The sequence below is a fragment of the Heteronotia binoei genome, chromosome 16 (assembly GCF_032191835.1).
Source record: "Heteronotia binoei isolate CCM8104 ecotype False Entrance Well chromosome 16, APGP_CSIRO_Hbin_v1, whole genome shotgun sequence".
Classification (NCBI taxonomy): Eukaryota; Metazoa; Chordata; class Lepidosauria; order Squamata; family Gekkonidae; genus Heteronotia; species Heteronotia binoei.
In genome coordinates this window covers 48,181,678-48,204,497 of record NC_083238.1, presented here as the reverse complement: position 1 = coordinate 48,204,497, position 22,820 = coordinate 48,181,678, and the positions used below count along the sequence as shown (strand labels likewise).

Genomic DNA, 22,820 nt, shown 5'->3' with positions numbered 1-22,820 from the left:
CAGCTCTCAGCAGCACTGGAAGTGACATCATCGCCACCAGGAACATCATGCAGGGACACTCTAGGACTCATGCTAAAAACTCTATGGTACCACTGCTCCCTACATCTACAATTTTAAGAACTTTTCTCTGGAAACCTTGTCAATAAAATGAGGGAGGGGGCTTGTTTCTGAGTATCTATTTAGGAATGCTCTATTAAGGTGCCAAGTTAGAACATTCACCAGTTACCATCTAGCACACTGTTAGGTTTATGCTCATTGAAATTAAAATGTGGGATTGGGGCCAGCACCCACTTGCTGCCTTGTGAAATTTTATCCAGCTGTTTCTACATAAGATACCGGAAGGCCAGTGACAACTAAGAGACAACTGGGAGGCATGATAGAGGTTTATAAAATTTTGCATGGGGTGGAGAGAGTTGACAACCTCCACGTTCAGAGGTTAAATCCCAGAGCCAGGAGGCAACATCAAGGGAAGGGAAGGCCTCGGCCTCTGTGCCCTGTTGTTGGCCCTCCAGAGGAACCAGCTGACCACTGTGTGAGACGGGATGCTGGACTAGATGGACCCCTCTGGTCTGATCCAGCAGGGCCCTTGTTACGTTCTTAGGAAGGCCTCGGCCTCTACGCTGTGTTGCTGGCTGTCCAGAAGAACTGATGACCACTGTGTGAGACGGGATGCTGGACTAGATGGCCCCTCACTGTTCTGATCCAGCAGGGTTCCTCTTTTTATTTATTGATGGGATTTATACCCTGCACATCCTGCCTAGGCAGACTCAGGGTGGGTAAATTAATTTCCTTAATTTATGGCCTAGAAACACTTCTCTTGTTCTGCTTTATTCAAAAGCTAAAGCAGAGGCTTTTGAATCTGCCTCCCCCGCCCCCCAAAAAACCCAACAACCAGTGACATAAATTGATGGATGTTGTTGGTATTGTCTGGCTAAGATTTCTCATCCAAATTTGGGACAAGAGCACCCTCCACTGGCAATGAGAAACTACTAGCATTTCAAAACTGAGGGATGTTAATTGTTGGAAATGTTTGTTTTAATCTAACTAGAAGGCTTAAAGATGGCTCTATCCTTTGTTTGCTGGATTTGAAGACATTTTTCAAAGATTTCAGGCTGGTGTACAACAATGTTGGAACAGCAGAAACATCAATAAACAGTATGGGGGGGAATCACACTAGAATAATATTAGCATTAAAATGTTTTACAGGCCGAGAGACAGGCGGGTTTGCCCATCGTTTAAGAAATTCATAGCTACCGATTAGGAGAAAATCAGGTCATGCCAGGCAATCAAGAAGCATTTGATATAAATAGAAAGGTTTTCACGCAAAGCTGAAACTGGCACCTTGAGCAGCCTAGAAACAGACAGGGCTGCTGTTTTAATGTTCGTGTCACGTTCTGCCTGCCTGCTCATATCAGATGAGATTTTGGCTACAGCATTTTGGATCGGATGAAGTCTTCCCTCTGCCTTCTTTGCAGATACAGGGAAAGCAACGGAGAACGTACCTCAGTCAGCTCGCCTCTCCCATTTGGAGCCCAGCCTAAGCCAGTGGGTGGTTCCCGAATCAGAGATGTAAGTATACAAAATAAACAGCCACTAGTTCATACGTTTCATTTTGCAGATAGAGGATGGCGGGGGGGTGTTTTGTAGAAAAAGCCCAGCAGGAACTCATAGGCCACACCCCCTGACACCAAGCCAGCCGGAACTGTGTCCCTGTGCGTTCCTGCTCAAAAAAAGCCCTGGGGGATGGTAACGTGCACATGGCAGTTAGGTACAAATCAGCAGATCAGTCAAAAGATTTTCAAATTTTGCATCTCTTGGATTTCTGTGTATTTTACTTTCTTCCCAAGGAGGCCCAACGTGGCTTACATTATACTCCTCTCCTCCATTTATTCTCACAACAACCTTGCTAGGTAGGTTAGGCTGAGATTGTGCAACTGGTGCTAAAGTCAGCCAACAAGAGGTTTGCCAGGTCCCCTCACTGTAACAGCAGCGGAGTTAGGGGGGCACTCCAGGGGTGACCACGATGTTGCACATGATGTCCCCAACACAATGTTGTCACCCAGAAGTGACATCATCACATTGGCTATGTTGTGCACAACGCTCTGGATTGGGGGCAAAACTCTATGGTTGTTTACCCTTCAAAGTCATAGAGTTTGCCCCATAAATAGAGCGTCACTTTGCGACATCCCTGGCATGATGACATCACCTGGACGTGATGTCATCACGTCGGGGACGTCGCAACCCGAAGTCCCTGTTTGAAGGTGGGGTTTCCCTCGCCGACCAGCTGGCCAGTGGCAGATCAAAGCCCCCAAAAGCGGGGGAACCCCCACTAGCATCTGGGGACTGGCGACCCTAGCCAACAAGATGCCAAGGATTTGAACCTGGGTGACACATCCTTGTCTGAAGCTGTAAAAACTATACCGCACCGGCTTTCGTAAAGTGGCTGCTATTAAATAGTAGCATCAGAAATGATCGGGACCACGGAGGTACAGAAACGTACAAACTGCATTCACCAAAACACCTTGAATAAGCAATACACTAATGCAGTTACGCAACTGAATGCTGATGGATACAAATTGGTAGAGGCATTCCATGAATAAAAATAAAAAATAAATAAGAACTTAAGGAAGCCAGGAAATTTTGTCACTTTCAAGTCTACTGTTCCAATACATAATAATAATAACAACAACAACAACTTTTTATTTGTATCCCGCCCTCCCCGCAAGCAGGCTCAGGGCGGCTCACAACATGTAAATACAGTATACAATAAAACCATGTGCAATCAATTATAAATTCATATACAATTCAATTATAAAATCATCCTTAAAATCATTAAAATTACATTAGACTTAAGATTATGGTGCTATAATTGGGAAGACAGTCTCTTGAGGAAGGATATCCCATCTGAAATGAAATTGGACCGGTTCTGTTTTTCCGTTGGATTCATCTTAAATCATTATGAATTTTGGACAGTAGCTACATGGTGCGTGGGATGGTTTTGTAACTGCATTAGTGTATTGCTTATTCAAGGTGTTTTGGTGAATGTAGTTTGTATTACACATTGCTGCTATTTTGTAAACAGAGAGAGTGTGTTTCTTTCTAAATTAAATAGCAGAAAGCAGCTAAGGCTGAGTGAGTCTTCCAAGTCACGTGGTAAACTGGTGGTTGCAAGCAGTGTTCCCTCTAAGCTGAGGTAGTGTGAGCCGGCTCATGTTTTTTTACCTCTGGCTCATACATTTCTGTCTTAGCTCAGGAAAAATGGCCTCAGAGCACACTAAATGCATGCAGTAGCTCACAACTTGAATGCCAGTAGCTCACAAAGTAGAATTTTTGCTCATAAAACACCACAGCTTAGACAGAGCATTGGTTGCAAGTGAGCCTGAATCTGATGAGTCCTCTCTCAAAGCCCAAAAAGAGCCCCAGCTTTACAGAAACAAACAAACAAACCTACCTCACAGTGTGTCTGTTGTGGGGAAATGGAAGGAAAGCAGATTATAAGCTGTTCTGAGACTCTGAGTGAAGGGCGGGGTATAAATCCAATCTTTTCTTCTCTTCTTCTAAGTCTAAACTGTAGGTATCTTATTTTGTTGTTCAGTCTCCTAAATAATCATGAAACAAGACAAATCAAACCATGAGGAATCAAAACTTGTTTTTTTCGGTCCACCCTCATTGCTGTTGGTGTCCCTTGCTCGGCACTGTCTCCCCCACACCCCAGGTGTTAGTTCCTATTTTCCCTCTTCCCCTGGCTCCAGTTTTCCTCCACACCTCATTCTGGCTTCTCTCCCCTCTCGTCCCCTGGCTCCATTGTTCTTTCTTCCTTATAAAGGTACATATTATCAGACTTTATTTTGTTGCTGTTGTTGACTTCAGTGGAAGTTGTTGGTGTCGCAGATTTTTCTAAAGTACCATAAACATTTTTTGTCAAAGACCTTGGGGCATCATGAGATGAAAGATGCTAAGAGTATTTTGGTAACTGGCCTTTTATTATTTACTACGTAGTATTGTCTTGGAATCATCATTAATACTACAGGAGAATAATCCTCACTTTTCTTGGTAATGCAGCAAGAGAAAGGCAGTTACCCGCTGGGGTCATTACAATTGCATGAGGGAGGGACGGTGGCTCAGTGGTAGATTATCTGCTTGGTAAGCAGAAGGTCCCAGGTTCAATCCCCAGAATCTCCAACTAAAAAGCGTCCAGGCAAATAGGCGTGAAAAACCTCAGCTTTAAACCTTGGAGAGCCGCTGCCAGGCTGAGTAGACAATACTGACTTTGATGGACCGAGGGTCTGATTCAGTAGAAGGCAGCTTCATATGTTCATATTAATTGTACATCTGGGGATTTCATAGCTTGCAAACAAAATCAGACATAATTAGAGGTGGGTGTCCAAAGTCTGGATTTCTTGTTGTCTTGTGCTCCTTTTCCAGCACAAACCAAAAAATGAACTAAGAGTTGTTCTTTCTTCCTTTTTTCGAAGGGACCCTGACTCAGCAATCTTGGAGTTTTCTGGCCTCAGCAAGGAGCTGAGCATGGGATTGGACTCACATTCTTCTGAAAGCCAAGTTGAAGCAGAAGAGACCGATGATGCAACTTTGTCAGAGAAACGCAGCTTACAAACTAAGGCCACGAAACACATCTCAGTAAGTTTCACAATGTGCAGTCTTGCAGCTCAGTCTTCTCGAAAGCTCGTGGGATCTGAGTCCAGAAGATCTGGGGGAGCTGGGTTCAACCCAGGGATGGAATTCTAGCAGGAGCTCCTTTGCATATTAGGCCACACACCCCTGATGTAGCCAATCCTCCAAGAGCTTACAAGGCTCTTTTTTGTAAGCTCTTGGAGGATTGGCTACATCTGCTGGAACCTACCGGAGCAGAGCTCTGTCTGGGCTGGCCAGGGCTCCAGCTGGCCTGACCTGCCATGTGGCAGCCTCATGCTCCCAGGCCAGGTGGTGTGGCCTAATATGCAAATGAGCTCCTGCAGTTTGGTGTAGTGGTTAAGTGAGCGGACTCTTATCTGGGAGAACCGGGTTTGATTCCCCACTCCTCCATTTGCACCTGCTGGAATGGCCTTGGGTCAGCCATAGCTCTGGCAGAAGTTGTCCTTGAAAGGGCAGCTGCTATGAGAGCCCTCTCAGCGCCACCCACCTCACAGGGGAGTAGGGGAGTAGATATAGGAGATTTTAAGCCGCTCTGAGTCTCTGATTCAGAGAGAAGGGCAGGGTATAAATCCGCAATTCTTCTTCCTCTACCAAAAAAAGCACTGGGGAGAACCAGTTCTGAGGTGACCAGAGGGGGCTCTCCAAGACTGTCCAAGACCACTTTTAGTCCTTTGGGGAAAAGAAATCCATCAATATGCCACGCTGATATAATTACTGAGGCGCTAACATTGCAATTTGTTTATTTACTTATTTCTAGGCTGTCGATGGTACAGAGAACAAACTGATAACCAGGCAGAAGAAACCTGAGTTGAAGAAAGCTGGGCCTGGCTCAAAAGCACAGAAAAAGAGCCTGAAGAAAGATACACGCCAAAGCCGAGCAGAGTTTGTTGTAGGTATGAACACAGCGATATTTTTATACCAATTAATGCCCCAGACAGTCTTCCTGACAACAGCTGTCAGAAGGTAAAGTTTTAAAAAGTGAAATTCAAAGATTTAGGAGGGATATTAAATAAATGGCAGAAAAAGGGCTTTTTCCTGTGTGATTCTTTTCAGTTTAGAAAAAAAAAGACAGAGGATATGATAGAAGTTTATGAAATAATAGATGAGATGGAGGAAGGGGGTTGAGCTTTTTCTCTCTCTCAGAACTAGAGCTATTCTCCACTGAAAGGCAATTCACTTTATTGCATCTCTGCAATGGGAATGATTAAAATATTCCCACGCAGAGATACAGCGTGCAACCCCACTGGGGGTACGCTGAGCTTGCAGGAGCCTTTATTTTTTTTGCTGCACCCTGGAAGTTCTGTAACAATACTCCAGGAACTATTGCTGTAGACCAGGGGCATCGAACTCATTTGTTATGAGGGTCAGATCCAAAATAAATAAGTCTTTGTCGAGCCGGGCCATGTGTGTCATAAAATGTAATTCCAGGTAGCAGACATATAAACTTTATAAAGGACACAGACAAACACAGTTAAAGGTTTTTAAAAACTTAAATAAAACATGCTTAAAACATTAGCAGTCGTCGGTCTGAAGGTGCTTTCTTTGTATCCCTCCCATGCGATCCGGGGAACTGGGCAAAGGAAGCTCTGGCTCTTTCCTTCCTTCCCCAGGGGACCAGGAGGGGGAGCAGCCACAGTCAGTAGAAGAAAGAGAGGCTTGGCTCAGTAGCTCTGCTGTGCGACTGAGAGAGCCTGGCAAAGCAAGCTCTCGCCCTCCCCTTCCTCCCCAAGGGAGGAGCCTCAGCCAATGGAGAAAATGGAGGCTTTGTTCTGTAGCTCCTGGCAAAGCAAGCTGTGATGCAGAAGGAAGCAAGATATGGAGAGAAGAAACCCGACAACAGCCAGTTGCTTGAGGGCCTCATAGGAGCCCTCTGGGGGCCGGATTCAGCCCCCTGGCATCATGTTTGACACCCCTGCTGTAGACTGTTGGTTCAATTGCATCTATAGCCCACTGGCACTGTTTAGAATGAAAAACTGGCTTGGGAGGAGAAAGTCAAGTGCAGAGAGGCAACAGAGGATGCTTAAAGCTTTCCCTACAGTTTCTCTACTTCAAATTGCCACCCCTAGGGGCTCCCTCCCCCCCCCCAGCCAGGGTTTCAAGTGCTTGTTTCTTAGATGAATCACATGTCTTAAACCTTGTGCATGGGTGTGGAAGCGGCTAGGAGAGGCTATTTGAACCTGGGAGTCAGCAAACGGGGAAAAGATTACACTATCATATTTCTATTCTTTTAATCATCCCCTGCTAGGGCCACTTTTCTTCAGCAAAAGTTTGCTAAAATTATTTATGCAAGGTTCGAGGGGGAGGGATGTTTACATCGGGGTCCCCAACACGGTGCCCATAGGAGCCATGGTGCCTGCCCACACCTTTCCTCATGCCTGCCAAGAATAATCGGAAAGTGGGTTGGGCCAGCCAGGGCTTTTGCCCAGCATGGCTTCTGATTGGCCACTGGAGATCTGATTGATTGTACCGAAGTTTTTAACAAAGTAGAGATGGTTAATAATGCCGTTTTTAAGGTTTAACATGGGTGGAATTTGAATGTGAGAATACTTTTATGCAGTCAGAAATTCTGGTCTGTGTCTGTGAGATTTTGTATATTGTTATTGCTGGTCAATTGACCGTAATAAATTGTACCGAGTTTTTGAAAATGTTGTTTTGGCAGCAGCTGCCACCATACCACAATGGTCTCCACTGTGGCTGAAGGTAAGCTGCGGCAACCATTTTGTGGCTGGCTCCACCTCCTGTGGTAGCCATTTTATAGCTGCGTCCACCCTGCTATGTCAGAATTCCAAAGGTGGCCACAGGTTGAAAAAGGTTGGAGACCTCTAGTTTAAATGCATAAAGGAATCTTGTATTTATGGTTTTGATACAGATATATGGGAGCTTTCTAATACCTGGTCAAAGGTTGTATATTATTAGAACAGAGTATATGGACAAATTCCACAACCTGTTCTCAATATTCTGTGATTAATACGTATCCGGTGTTTGTGATGCAATTATTTAAATATCGCAATAAAACCTTTTGTAAAGGTTTTTAAGAGGCTTTTAGGCTGCTGGTACAGACATTTGCATGTAATGCATAATTTGGCCCTGACAGAACAAACAAACTTACAACACCCAGAAAACTTTGAGCCACAATTGCTTGACATATTGCTGGTGTTATATTTGAAATGCATCTTTTTATAGGGAAACCTAAACAGAAAAAGGCTGTTGGAAAAGCATCTTCTTTCTCCAAGGAGAAGACTGGGGGTGCTAAAAACCCAGAGATGCCTGAGCAAACCAAGGAAGAGGAAGAGGAGGAGGAAGAGCAGAGGGAAGCAGAGGCTGAAGTTGAGGGCTTTGTTTCTGATGCTGAAGAGGACACTTTGGGAAGGACTTTGGACCAAAGTACTTCTTCCCTCAGTCTTACAGAAGAGGACCCCTTGCCTCCTGAATACGAACAGCCTTTTCCTGCAGATGTTGAGTGTCCGCCTGGGTCTCATACAAATGGGGCTCAAGAGACCCCCACTGCAACGCCCCCAGCAGTTGGTTCCCAGACCAGTGGAGTACCAGGTGGTGAGCTGCACAAGGTAAGAATTATCCTCTCCGCTTTCAGACAGAGATATGGTAAGAGAAATCAGGGCTTTTTTTTTTAAGTAGGAACGCACAGGAACGCAGTTTTGGCTGGCTCTGGCATCAGGGGGTGTGACCTAATATGCAAATGAGTTCCTGCTGGGCTTATTCTACAAAAACCCATGTGGGACAATGGTGATGTCAGGGGGTGTGGCCTAATACACAAATGAGTTCCTGCTGGACTTTTTTCAGGGTGGTGAGAACCAGAGAGGATTGCGAGGCACTCTAAAGGGATCTGTTGAGGCTGAGTGAGTGGACGTCAACGTGGCAGATGAGGTTTAATGTGGCCAAGTTGCAAAGTAATGCACATTGGGACCAAAAATCCCAGCTACAAATACAAGTTGATGGGGTGTGAACTGGCAGAGCCTGACCAAGAGAGAGATCTTGGGGTCGTGGTAGATAACCCACTGAAAATGTCAAGACTATGCAGTTGCAATGAAAAAGGCCAACGCCATGCTGGGAATTATTAGGAAGGGAATTGAAAACAAATCAGCCAGTATCATAACGCCCCTGTATAAATCGATGGTGTGGTCTCATTTGGAATACTGTGTACAATTTTGGTCACCACACCTCAAAAAGGATATTATAGCACTGGAAAAAGTCCAGAAAAGAGCAACTAGAATGATTAAAGGTTTGGAATACTTTCCCTATGAAGAAAAGTTAAAACGCTTGGGGCTCTTTAGCTTGAAGAAATGTCAACTGCGGGGTGACATGATAGAAGTTTACAAGATTATGCATGGGATGGAGAAAGTAGAGAAAGAAGTCCTTTTCTCCCTTTCTCACAATACAAGAACTCATGGGCATTCAATGAAATTGCTGAGCAGTCAGGTTAGAACGGATAAAAGGAAGTACTTCTGCACCCAAAAGGTGGTTAAGATGTGGAATTCACTGCCACAGGAGGTGGTGGCGGCTACAAGCATAGCCAGCTTCAAGAGGGGATTGGATAAACATATGGAGCAGAGGTCCATCAGTGGCTACTAGCCACAGTATATTATTGGAACTGTCCAGGGCAGTTATGCTCTGTATTCTTGGTGCTTTGGCGGGGGGGGGGGGCAAAGTGGAAGGGCTTCTAGCCCCACTTGTGGACCTCCTGATGGCACTTGGGTTTGTTTGTTTTTTGCCACTGTGTGACACAGAGTGTTGGACTGGATGGGCCATTGGCCTTTCTTCTCTTATGTTCTTATGTACCAAAAAAGCCCTGGAAGAAATGATTTGTTGCTCAGTATTTTCAGCAGACCGGAGCTGGTTCATGTTCACCTCTTCACCAGAGCTCTCTTAGCTGCTGCTAACTTCAAAGGAAGCTTCACATGCCAGAAGCAAACAAACAAAAAATGTGCTCAGGCAGGTCTTGATGGTGATATTTTCCCTCTCTCATGCCTTTGGTGAGGATACAGTTAATTAATTACCATCTTAAGTGAAGAGGGTTGATTTTCTCTCCCCATTCTCTCCTACCTGCCCAGTGTTCTTAAGTGTTTTTGTTTCGTATGTATTTTAACTCTGGTTTTAATAGTTTTAATGATGTGCTTGGGTTGGTTTTATTACCTATGTTTTCATTTCTTAGCCACCTTGGTTAAAACAGATATATAATAAGCACAAAATCTCACAGAGAAAGTGTGACAACACAATCTGAACCCTCCTAGTTGACATAAATATGGAAAATACTGGGTGGAAAATACTAATAGGGTTGCCAAGCCCCTCTACCATTCCAGCAGGGGACTCTTGCCTCCTTGCATGGCAAGACGACTTCACCTGGAAGTGACATCATCACTTTGGGCATCCCATGCTGCAGATGCTCTAGGATTCGCAGTATACCACAAATCCTAGAGTGTCCCCAAAGCGACTCTCTAGGATTCACGATAAAAACTCTATGGTACCACAGAGTTTTACCACAATCCCTCGAGTGTCTGCGGCATGGCGTGCCCAGCGCAGTGATGTCACCCAGAAGTGACATCATTGTGCAGGGCATGTCACATGGCAATGTGACATGTCACAAGTTGGGCCTCCCCCAACTGGGGGATCCTGCACCCCCGGCAGAAGGTTGGCAGCCCTAGCTACAAACTCAGCCTACCTTACCTCACAGGGTTGTTGTGAGGATAAAATCAAGGAGAGAAGAATGATGTCAGCAGCTTTGGGTCCCCACCGGGGAGAAAGGCAGGGTATCAACACATTAATTAAATAAACTAATCCTTGTTAACTGGCAATCTACAGTGATGCTTAGACATCCTTCCTGTCCAGTAGAAACCACTGTTAGCAGCTTCCTCATGGCCAAAACAATGTATAAACTAACTGGACTTCTATGTGGAAACCAATCGCTTGGGACTTTCTGGTGGAATCGGAATTGGCAGTGCTGCAAAAGATGTTTTCCTGGGCCAAAATGGCTGCCAGGGAATAGAGCTGCCAGACCCTTGCTGGGGGCGGGGGAACCCCTACCCGCAACTATCCTGAAAGGCGATGTAATGACATTGGCCGGAAGTGATATCATCACATCACGGACATTGTGCAGCAATACCCTAGTTTTTGGACAAAACTCTATGGTAAAATCAGCTATAACCATAGAGTTTTGCCCAAAAAGTAGAGCATCATCCCCCTGACGTTGGCAGCATGATGAAGTCACTTTCGTGCAATCTCATCGCACTGCACATGCAGCAGATAATCCTGGAATGGACCCAGGATCCCCCCCCCCCCTCCTGTAGCTAGGTAGGACCTGGCAACCCTACTAGGCAGGGGTGGAATTCTAGCAGGAGCTCCTTTGCATATTAGGCCACACACCCCTGATGTAGCCAATCCTCCTGGAGCTTACAAGGCTCCTTTTTGTAAGTTCTTGGAGGATTGGCTACATCAGGAGTTTGTAGCCTAATATGTAAAGAAGCTTCAGCTAGAATTCCACCCCTGCTACCAGGGAATCTGTTGGCTCCACTGTGAGGTGCCATGTGCTGTCGTGTATCCCACACATCATCTAGTTGAGTCCCAGTATCTCGAAAGTTAACAATGCCAGGGCAGACTTGTTCTGTGTTCAGTTTATACTCTGTCTCTTTTTACTATACAGGTTCTCCCTGAGACCAAGGGAGAGGAGAAATTATCACGGGACAGGATAATAGCCGAGAGGGCAGAGAAGCGGCGGCTGGCGGTAGAGAGAAAGCGAAGGGAGCAGGAGGAGTTGAAACAGAAGCAGCGGGAGGAGCAGGAACGAATGGAGAGAATGAAGGAAGAAATGGAAGCGGAAAAGCAATGGAGGATAGAGGAGATACGGTCAGTAGGAACAATAATCCTGTCAGACAAGGGAGAGAGCTCTACCTGAGGCATCAGTTTATTGGGGACTTGAACACCCATCTTCAGAAAGGGCCAAGGAAGGAAAGGTCCCCTCTGCAAGCACCAGTGGTTTCCAACTCTGGGGTGATGCTGCTTTCACAACGTTTTCACAGCAGAGCTTTTTACGGGGTGGTTTGCCATTGCCTTCCTCGGTCTTTACACTTTTCCCCCAGCAGGCTGGGTACTCATTTGACCAATCTCGGAAGGATGGAAGGCTGATCGAGCCAGCTACCTGATCCAGCTTCCGCTGAAATCGAACTCAGGTCATGAGCAGAGGGCTCCTACTGCAGTTTTACCACTCTGCACCACGGGGCTGCTAGAAAGGGCCAAACTAGATGATAAATCTGCAACAAATAGGTATGAAAAACCTCAGCTTGAGACCCTGGAGAGCCGCTGCCAGTCTGGCCGTTTTCCCACTTACCTTACCCCGGAGCGACGTCCGTCTTCACCGCGCTGCGTCTGCGCGGATTTCACACAAACTGCTGCGGAGCACCAGGAAGAGCCGCGTAGTCCCGGGGCTTTTGCGTCGCAAATGTAAACCGCCAAAAAGCAGGTTTACATTTGCGACGCAAAAGCCCCGGGACTATGCGGCTCTTCCTGGTGCTGCGCAGCAGTTTGTGCGAAATCCGCGCAGACGCAGCGCGGTGAAGAGGGACATCGCTCCAGGGTAAGGTAAGTGGGAAAACGGCCTCTGAGTAGACAATACTGACTTTGATGGACCAAGATTCAGTATAGGGCAGCTTCATATGTTCATGTTCAACAAGCTGGGTTGGAGTTTCCAGACAAATGTTCCCTGGCTCCACTGATTGACGTGATGGCACCTGGGTGGGGGGGGCGGGGTTGGCCACTGTGTGACACAGGGTGTTCGACTGGATGGGCCACTGGCCTGATCCAACATGGCTTCTCTTATATTCTTATGTTACATTGGAAAAATAACATTCCCACAAGGTATGGGGCCCAGTTTGGCATGGAAGAACAGTACAAGGGGAGGAGGGGGCTCAGCTTTCCCTTCAGTGCCATTTTTGGCACATGGAGCTCCACAATGGGGCAAGTAGGGGTTACTCCATGGTCATTTCAGCTCAGCACGGAAGGGAAAACTGAAGCTTCTCTTCCTCCTGCGCTGTGCTCCCAAGCGGAATCAGGCTCGCCACGTTGGGGGACGTTAGTTCCCTGACACATTGCTTGTCTGCATGTTGGATTCAGAAAGTTTGACCCAACTCGTGGCAGGTGTATCATCCTGTTTGGTCCTGATCTCAATGTTTATAGGAAGGCGCAGGGGTCATTTTGTAGAACAATAGGTGGTGGAGCTCATTAGCATAATTCATTAGCATATGTCCCCACAGCCAAAAGCAACCCAATGCAAGAAAGGAGAGCCCCGGGCAAGCAAGGCCTGCATGGGCTGGCTAGAGATCCAGCCAGCCCATGCAGGCTTTGCTCGCCTGGGACTCTCTTGGGCTGCCCCCCCCATCAAAAGGCCAGCAAGCCACCCGCCACCCAAAATCACATAAGAAATGGAGAAAGGGTGACACGGACTTCTCCGGGGGTTAATGAGGGCTGCTGGGGGGGTGGCAAAGCTTCTGGTGGCTGGCTGGCTGCCCGCTCTCCTAATCCAGGGATTGTTATGCAGCTGCACCTACTATTCAATGGAGAAGGTAAGTGGGGAGGAGGAGGGGAAACCCTCATAAAGGTTCAGGAGCTGTGCTCCTGTGAGCTCCTGCTGAATCTGAGGTCTGGGAAGGCAACTGTATAGATTACAGGGGTGCCCAACGGTAGCTCTCCAGATGTTTTTTGCCTACAACTCCCATCAGCCCCAGCCAGCATGGCCAATGGCTGGGGCTGATGGGAGTTGAAGGCAAAAAAACATCTGGAGAGCTACCATTTGCCACCCCTGGTATAGAAGGTTTTCTATCGCTGCTTTCAGTGAAGCCATGGAGGAGAAACAGGCATGATTGTGTGGAGTGCTTTCAAGATTCATTCTACTTAAGTGGGAAAGTGGATATGGAATTCATTAAGCCAGGTTTGTCCCTGTTTCACAGACAAGGCCTGTCAAGAAAGCTGCTTTAAATATTAGCTCACTGTGTATACACAAGGAACTTCAACAGAGGGGCATTTTTCACTGTGAAAAGCCTCAGATTATGTGTTTACGAGACGCCACATGGTAACGTCAGACTAAATCAGTCAAATTTGCATTAAGCAACTAGAAACATTACCGGCAACTAGTTCTGAAGCAGAAGAAGAAACTGTCTCTGGTACAAAGAATGCAAAATTTGTCCTTACATTTGGTAGATCAGAGAGCAGCTTCAATGTAAACAATGAGACAAATACACCAGTTGAAGGCAGGGCTGGCGCTACGGGTTCTGCTGCTCGAGGCAGACCCCTGCACCTTGCCCCCCCTCCACTGCAAGCTCCCTTAGTTTTTTTTTTGGGGGGGGGGCGCCATAATGATATCACTAGAAGTGACATCATTGCAAGGGGGACGAGAGCGCAACGGGTGGCGCACAAGAGCACAGTGTTGTAGCAGTGCCCGGCTGCTTTCAGATTGAAAGTGGCCAAGCAGACCTTCCCAGGTGCCACTAAAACACTGCTCTTTGGAGGCAACGGAGTGAGCTGCACACTGGGCAAGAGCGCCCCCAGGCGGCATAGCGCCCCAGACAGCTGCCTACCCCACCTACTCTCACGCGCCAGCCCTGCTTCAAGGGTGAGGGATTTTTGTTCCTAGTGTTATTGTGCTTAAATGTGCACCAAATTGCTTTTGAAACTTTGGAGGAGGAACGTTCAGTTGCCAACGGTCCTGGCTCCTGATGAGGCTTCTCTGCCAAAATACCAACAGTAGATCTCCGTAAAAGATTCCAGCAACCAAGGGAGCAGGGTCTCTGGGCCAAACTACTTGTTACACACGTGACCACCACAAGGACTTGGAACAATGTGACAGCTGTGTGTGCGAGCAACCCAGGAGACGTCAATTTTGCAAGGGCCTGAATGTGGTTAGAACCCTGGGCGTGTGGGCAGGAGCCTTCTACCAGACTGGAAATGGCGCAAGAGGGTGCCACCTGCCCTGTGGGACAAATAATGCCTCCCTCCGCCATTTGGAGTTCGGAAAATGGCACAGGAAAAAGCAAAAGCTCTTCTCACTCAAACTGTGTTCCCAGTCAGAACTGGGCCTCTATGGCACTTCTAAATTGAGTTCTCATAAGGAACTTTTAGCTGGCATCCTGCTGCAAGTCCTTATGGCAATCTGTGAGCAAAGAGATGTGACGACCCAGATAGATAACAACTAGGGGTGCCAAGTCTAGTTCAAGAAATATCTGGGGACTTTGGGGGTGGAGCCAGGAGACATGAGGGTGGAGCCAGGAGCAAGGTTGTGACAAGCATCAAAGAACTCCGAAGGGAGTTCTGGCCATCACATTTAAAGGGACAGCACACCTTTAAAATGCCATCTCTCCATTTGGAAATAATGAAAGATAGAGGCATCTTGTTTTGGGGCTCATAGAATTGGACCCCCTGGTCCAATCTTTTTGAAACTTGGAGAGTGTTTTGAGTAGAGGCACCAGGTGCTATGCTGCACATATGGTGCCTCTACCTCAAAAAACAGCCCCCCCCAGAGCCCCAGATACCCACATATTATTTTTCTATTATACCCTATGGGAATTGATCTCGATAGGATATAATGGTGTGTACAGCAGACATTTCCCACTCACCCCCCGCTTTCTGATGACCCTGAAGCAGGGGGGGCCCTCCAAACCAGAGGATGCCCTGCCCCCACCTGGGGATTGGCAACCCTAATAGCAACAGGTTATTATAAGTGCTCAAGAACAAGTGAATTGTAAAAACTTTTAGAACAACAGTGATTATGAAAACAACAGCAGGAAAGGTGGTGTAAAGAAATAAAGCCTTGGCGTGACTAGCAACATGTTCCCTTCTGCTTTCAACTCACTCACCCTTTCCTGGATGCGGGGACCCTCCTGCTGCAGCCTCTCTCCAGCTCAGCCTTTCCAGAGAGAACACACTTCCCTCTCTAGCTAGTCCTGTTATTGTTTCCTCCTAGGTCCCACCCCTCTGGGCTCTAAAACTGCTGCCCACCCAATCAGAGGGACAGAAGGGATTCTGGGAAAATGTAGGCCTTGTTACTACTCTAACTCAGGCTTGCCTGGAGCCTGTAGGCCTCACTAGGCCTAAGATCATGACAATAGGATCATGATATTTATATCCTATATTTTTATCCTTCTTTTCTCCCCAATGGTCCCCCAAAATGGCTTACACCTCAGTGTCCTCTTGTTTTATCCTCACAACAATCCTGTGAGGTGGGCTAGGCTGAGAGTGAGGTCACCCAGCAGGTTTCGATGGCTGAGTTCTTCCAGATTCCAACATTCCAGCCCTCCCTGGTCAGGGTCTGAGATTGTAGAAGGGCTTTTCACAGCAGCTAATAGAAAGCAACTTTTCCCTGTCTTCGATCTTTGATCTGCAGAACTGCTCTTATGGAACTTGTACCGCTTGTCCTGAGACAGGATGTTTTGTATCTGGTTATCTATTAAAACAAACAGACTCTGAGCTACACGGTACATACGGTACTCCCTTCATCTCTGCAATTCCCTTCTTTCATCATCTAGAATACCCTCTCTGGCAATTTTGGGCATTTCCCTTGTGCTCCCTTTATAACAGAAGGGTATGCAAAGTGCAAATGAAAAGCCTCCCTGTGGACATGCGGTCCCCCATTTCTTCTCTTCTGCTTGTGAATGATCTGGACATACCTGTCTGATACACCCCTTCTGAGAGCCAGTTTGGTGTAGTGGCTAAGTGTGCAGACTCTTATCTGGGAGAACCAGGTTTGATTCCCCACTCCTCCACTTGCACTTGCTGGAATGGCCTCGGGTCAGCCATAGCTCTGGGAGTTGTCCTTGAAAGGGCAGCTGCTGTGAGAGCCCTCTCAGCCCCACCCACCTCACAGGGTGTCTGTTGTGGGGGGAGAAGATAAAAGAGATTGTGACTGCTCTGAGACTTTGAGATTCAGAGAATAGGACGCAATATAAATCCAATATCATCATCATCTTCTTCTTCCTGTTTTAGTTTAAGAAAGCAGCAGCTCCAAGAAGAGCGCCAGCGCCAGGAGCAGGAAGCAGCCAGGAAGCTCCAAGCGGAAAAGGCAGCTCAAGAACGCTTCCGGCAGCAGCAGGAGGACCTCCGCAGGAAGCTTCTAGAAGCTCAGAAGAAAAAGGAAGAGGAGGAACGAGACCGCACAGGTACGCAAAGGAAGGCCTTGATGCCAGGGCCAGCCCTAGACTGTCTGGCACCCTAGGTAAGGCTAACTTCTGGGAGGCCCCCCTTAGGGTTGCCAATCCCCAGGTGGGGGCAGGGGATCCCTCGGTTTGGACACCCTCCCCCCGCTTCAGGGTCGTCAGAAAGCAGGGGGAGGGGAGGGAAATGGCTGCTGGGAACTCTATTATTCCCTATGGAGATTTATTCCCATAGAAAATCATGGAGAATTGATCCGTGGGTATCTGGGGCTCTGGGGGGCTGTTTTATGGGGTAGATGCACCAAATTTTCAGTATAGCATCTAGTGCCTCTCCCCAAAATACCCCCCAAGTTTCAAAAAGATTGGACCAGGGGGTCCAATTCTATGAGCCCCAAAAGAAGGTGCCCCTATCCTTCATTATTTCCTATGGAAAGAAGGCATTGAAAAGGTGTGCTGTCCCTTTAAATGTGATGGCCAGAACTCCCTTTGGAGTTCAATTATGCTTGTCACAGCCTTGATCTTGGCTCCACCCCTAATGTCTCCTGGCTCCACCCTCAAAGTCCCCAGATATTTCTTGAATTGAACTTGGCAACCCTAGCCCCCCTGCACTGATAACGTCACTGAGTCATATGGGGGGCACTGAATTCAGCGCTCCCGGAAAGCCAGCACCCAAGGTAATCGTCTAGTTTGCCTAATGGCAGAGCTGGAGCGGCTTGATGCTAAGGAAGAGGCTGGAGACTGTAGATCAGGACCAGCAGGATACCTCTAGGAACAAGGGGCAGATTCTTACGCATCAAGCTGGAAAAAATAATCCATTCTACATCTTGTAATTCTGGTGCTCACCTTTACTGTGAGTCTTACTGTTGCCAGGTATCTTCTGGCAATAGGGTTGCTGGTCGTCTCAGGCCCTACTCCCAGCCACTGATCAGCTGACTGATGGGGGGGGGGACTTATCAGGAGAAAGGAGAAAGTCAAGGCCTTGTGGTTGGCATCGCACAGGAAGTGACATCATCATGCCAGTGACGTTCTGGTGATGGTCTAGTAGTTGGGCAAAACTCTATGGTAGAGGTTGGTTTTACCCTTAGAGTTTTTGCCCAAATAATAAAGCATCGCTGAGATGTCACTGAGTGATGACATCACTTCCTGTGCGACACTGGCCACGAGGCATAGCCTTTCTTTTTCTCCTCGTAAGTTTCATGCACATGAAAACTTACATTCTGAATAAATCTTTGTTGGTCTTGAAGATATTACTGGACTCCAACTTTGTTCTAAGACAATTCCATGTGTCTTTTAACAATCTCTGAGCTTTAAAGTAGATAACATCAGTTAACAATTCTGTGACCATCTTCAGAAGCAGAGAAACGCAGACAGAGAGAGAGGGAAATGTGGCTAGAGGAGGAACAGCGCCGCTTAGCCGAGATGGCCGAAGAACAACGGGTGGAATATGAGAAACGGAAACGAGAGGAAGAAGAGAGAGCAAGACGGGAGGCTGAGGAGAGGAGAAAGAAAGCGGAAGAAGCGGCCAGACTTGCCTTGGAGGAAGCAAGGAGGCAAGCATTGTTACTGGCAAGGTATGCAGCCTGGTGAACAAAAATTCTTTGTGTTGGTAAATAAACCTGGCTTGTATAGATCCCCAGTTCCTCACACAGATAAAACTGAAACTCTGCCCTGGCCAGGAATACATCAAAGATTGTTTTCTCAGGGCAGCATTCTGCACCACAGTGAGCAGGCCGTGAATTCAGCAGGAGCTCACAGGACCACAGCTCCTGACCCTTTCTGAGGGTTCCCCTTCCTCCTACCCACCTACCTTGTCCATTGCAGCTGCATAACAATCCCTGGATTAGGAGAGCAGGCAGCCAGCCAGCCACCAGGAGCTTTGCCACACCCCCAGCAGCCTTCATTAACCCCTAGAGAAGCCCACACCACCCTTTCTCCACATGTGATTTTTGGTGGCAGGTAGCTTGCTGGCCTTTCGACTGTGTGGGAGAGCCCCAGGTGAGCGAAGCCTGCTTGGACTGGCTGGATTTCTAGCCAGTCCAAGCAGGCCTCGCTCACCCAGGGCTCTCCTTTCTTGTGTCAGGTTACTCTTGGCTAGGGGGGCGGTATGCTAATGAGTTATGCTAATGAACTCCACCACCTATTTTTCTACAAAACCCCTGCTTGTAAGAATTGCATTTTTACTTGCAACTCTTGATTAGCAAGGGTGGTTAAAGCAGCAGTTCCTTCACAATGGGAGTGTTCCGTTGAGTGGGTCAGAACATGGTTCTTTTGAGAAGAAGCGCCGGTCTGAAAAGGCCTGAAGCCGATGAGGCTCGGATCGGATCCCTGAGTGTCTTTTAAATGAGATTGAAAGACCTCTTGCTGGTGCTTCAAAATGAACGTTAGTTTTATCTGTTCTGCATTCTCCAAACGCCGTCGCTGTGCAAACCAGTCCCCCAGATGAGGCTGAGCATCTACACGTGTTCAGTGCAGTGCATTCACACAGAGTACAGAAAAGCGCATTGAAACTTTGCAGCGTGGCTCGAGCAGTGTTCTCTCTAAGCTGAGTTAGCATGAGCTGGCTCACAGATTTTTTTGTTTCCAGCTCACACCTTTTTGTCTTAGCTCAGGAAAAATGGCCCCAAAGCACAATAATTTATGCAGTAGCTCACAAAGTAGAATTTTTGCTCACAAGACTCTGCAGCTTAGAGGGAACACTGAGCTCGAGTCAGAGATGAATTTCAGCATTAGGACACAACATGATAATTTTGCAATGCAAGGAGCGCCAGAGCTTAATTCAAGAGGCACAATTATCTCATGGCTGTCGGTTAATCCATCTGCTTTCAGACAACAGGCAGAGCAAGAGCAGAAGCGGCAGTTCCAACACACGCTTTCTCTGGAAGCCGGCGGGCTTGAATGGCGGCAGGACATCTCGCGCCCCTGGGTTTATTCCTACTTCCAGCATCCTTTTCTAAAAGTGGGAGATGAAGATTCCTGACATCGTTTTTTTTTATTTTAAAAGTCCTTGGTGCAGAGTTCATCAGTTTGGTCTTCGCATCCAGAATGCCAGTACCGTCCCAATTGCTCTCCGTGTGGCTGTCGGGAACTGCGCTCCCACTGGACAACTCAAAAATCAAATTTCAGTGACTTCCAAGCCGTTCTGGAAATAAGCAGAAGCAGCAGCCTTACCTGGAGCTGAAAACTGTGCATATTCCAGACTAATTGTTAGAGAAATGAAACTTGCAGAAGTGTAGAGATTCCCCGTAACCTTTGCAGAAGCAATCATTTAATGAAGAAAGATGTGATTCAACTGTACTCCTTTGTTCTAGAACAGAGATAAAAGTGTGGCCCCCAGGCAAATGTGGGCTATGAATCAATTGTGTGTGACCTACCCAGCCCCTAAGGGGACGTTTTGCTAAAATTCTGTACTCAGACCAATTGTGTGACTGTGCATCAGGAATAATAGAGACACTAAAGGTAAAGGTAGTCCCCCTATGCAAGCACCAGTCGTTTCCGACTCTGGGGTGACGTTGCTTTCACAACGTTTTCACGGCAGACTTTTTACAGGGTGGTTTGCCATTGCCTTCCCCAGTCATCTACATTTCCCCCCCAGCAAGCTGGGTACTCATTTGACCAACCTTGGAAGGATGGAAGGCTGAGTCAACCTGGAGCCAGCTACCTGAACCCGGCTTCCGCTGAAATCGAACTCAGGTCGTGAGCAGAGCTTAGAACTGCAGTACTGCAGCTTTACCACTCTGTGCCACAGGGCTAATAGAGACACTAGATCACCTTATGTTATTCTGCCATCAGTGGATTGTGCCCAGATCCTTTTAGATTACTCCTCTCTCACATAAACATCAACTTCCTGTGGAATCTTGGGTGACAACCTTACTGCTGGCAGATGTGGGCCCCGAAATAACTCGGTGGCAAAACATTTGTCAATAGTGCTCTCTCTAAAACGAAGGCCTAGTTGTGCTATTAGGTACTATAATGTGGCTCTTCCACACATATTATGTGGCTCTCGAAGCTCCCACTGCCTGGCTTGGAGAATGCATTTAAAGTTGCTTTCTTTCCACCTCTACCATCTATTTTCCTTCCTGTCTTGTGGCTCTCAAACATCTGATGTTTATTCTACGTGGCTCTTACGTTAAGCAAGTTTGATCACCTCGGCATAAAGAAATAAAAACCCTGACGCATCTAACTAGACGTTCCCTTACTATAATTCCAATTGGACTCACCCTTCCTTGGTGAGGGAACCCTCCGGTTGCAGGCTTCTCTCCAGACTTTGCAGCCTCTCCAGAGAGAACCCTGTCCGTAGCTTGGACTATTTTTACGCTTTCCTTCCAGGTCCCACCCCTCTGGGCCAGTTTTCCCTCCAAAACCGCTTTCACCCAACCAGAGGGACAGAAGGGATCCTGGGAGATGTAGGCCCACTAGCAACTCCTACATAGGCTTCTCTGGAGCATGTGGGCTGCACTAGGCAAAGGATCATTACAAATGCATTTCAGGCTGTTCTAGTCCCTAAATTCCTGAACATCCAGGAACTGGAATCTTATTTATTTACTGCACATTTATCCTGCCCTTCTTTTGAGGAGTTAAAAGGTGGCATGTATGTTCACTCTCCCTTTTAACTTCACACCCCCAAGCCCTGTCCAGTTACATCTGTTTTCATAAGGGGCATTCGCTTGACAAATGAAACTAGTGCTTGGACAAATGTAGGGTTTAAAATTGCACAGCGAGACCTACTAGGGTTGCCAATCCCCGGGTGGGGCCAGGAGATCCCCCGGTTTGGAGCTCCTCCCCCTGCTTCAGGGTCATCAGAAAGCGAGGGGTGGGAGGGAAATGTCTGCTGGGCGCTCCATTATTCCCTATGGAGACTTATTCTCATAGGAAATGGAGAATTGATCTGTGGGTATCGGGGGGCAGCTGTTCTTTGTGGCAGAAGCACCAAATTTTCTGCATAGCATCCAGTACCTCTCCCCAAAAGACCCTCCAAATTTCAAAAGGATTGGGCCATGGTCAAATTCTATGAGCCCCAAAAGGTGCCCCTATCTTTCATTATTTCCAATGGAGGTTCTTTCATTATTTCCAATGGAGGGAAGGCATTTAAATGTGTGTGATCCCTTTAAATGTGATGGCCAGAACTCCCTTCGGAATTCAATGATGCTTGTTACAACCTTGCTCCTGGCTCCACCCCCAAAGTCCCCAGATATTTCTTGAATTGGCCTTGGCAACCCTAAGTCCTACATGTGTTGAATGTAGCCTAGGACTCAACAGAAGTCTAAAGAAAATCCAAGAGTTCATTGCACAAAGACGGTGTTCGACGTAACTCTTGAACTCAGTTCCTGTGAGCGGAAGCACACCAAGAATAGCTGTCCCAAGGGTGTGTCTAGGAAGGCACTTTGCAATGGATTCAAACTGGGATTTCCCAGCTTGCAGCTGGACATATTAAACTCTACAACCCTCAAAAGTTCGAGTGCATCAAGATCCCTTATCCTGTCTGTGGGTGGCTTAGCGTTTCTGCTTTCCTTGTCAACATCGGGGAGACCAAGAGATAGTTTACTATGAGATACAGCAATGGTTGTTTCAGGGTGTAGAAAGAAGGAGAGGGGGAGAGAGAGAGATGGTTTGGGAAAATGCTGGGGTGAAACGCAAGCCCCATCATCCATTTGACACACTCATTCTTACAGGTGTAGACTGCCTGGCGAACATAACAATTCACCCCGTACTTAAGATTTTTGAAAACAAATTTTAATTTTTAAAAAAAGTTTTAGCATGTGTACAAAAAGGCATCAGAAGTGGGACACGGAAGGTACAAGCGTTGCAGAAGATCCATTTAAACACCTTACAATTAAGTGCCAGCTTCAGAGGAGATTTCGGGGGGGGGGGGGACTACTCACAATTAACCGGTTTGCTATATCATGCGTAAGAACATTGTGGTTTTGCGGGGTTCCCCCCATTTCCCTGGCAAGAAAAAAAGAGAGAGAGGTAGAGCAACGTGTTTCCGTCTTGTCCTCGTTGCACGCTAAACCCGAGCGA

At 47.2% G+C, this 22,820-nt stretch overlaps 1 protein-coding gene across 1 annotated transcript; it reads left to right on the top strand.

The window, feature by feature from the left end:
- The first annotated feature begins 8,136 nt into the window (after positions 1-8,136).
- KIAA2012 (KIAA2012 ortholog) lies at positions 8,137-20,154 on the top strand. Its single transcript, XM_060257036.1, has 5 exons — positions 8,137-8,205; positions 11,309-11,511; positions 16,636-16,808; positions 18,154-18,373; positions 19,629-20,154. Exons 1-5 carry the CDS (start codon positions 8,137-8,139, stop codon positions 19,777-19,779), a joined length of 816 nt encoding a protein of 271 aa, XP_060113019.1. The 3' UTR covers positions 19,780-20,154.
- The last annotated feature ends 2,666 nt before the right edge of the window (positions 20,155-22,820 follow it).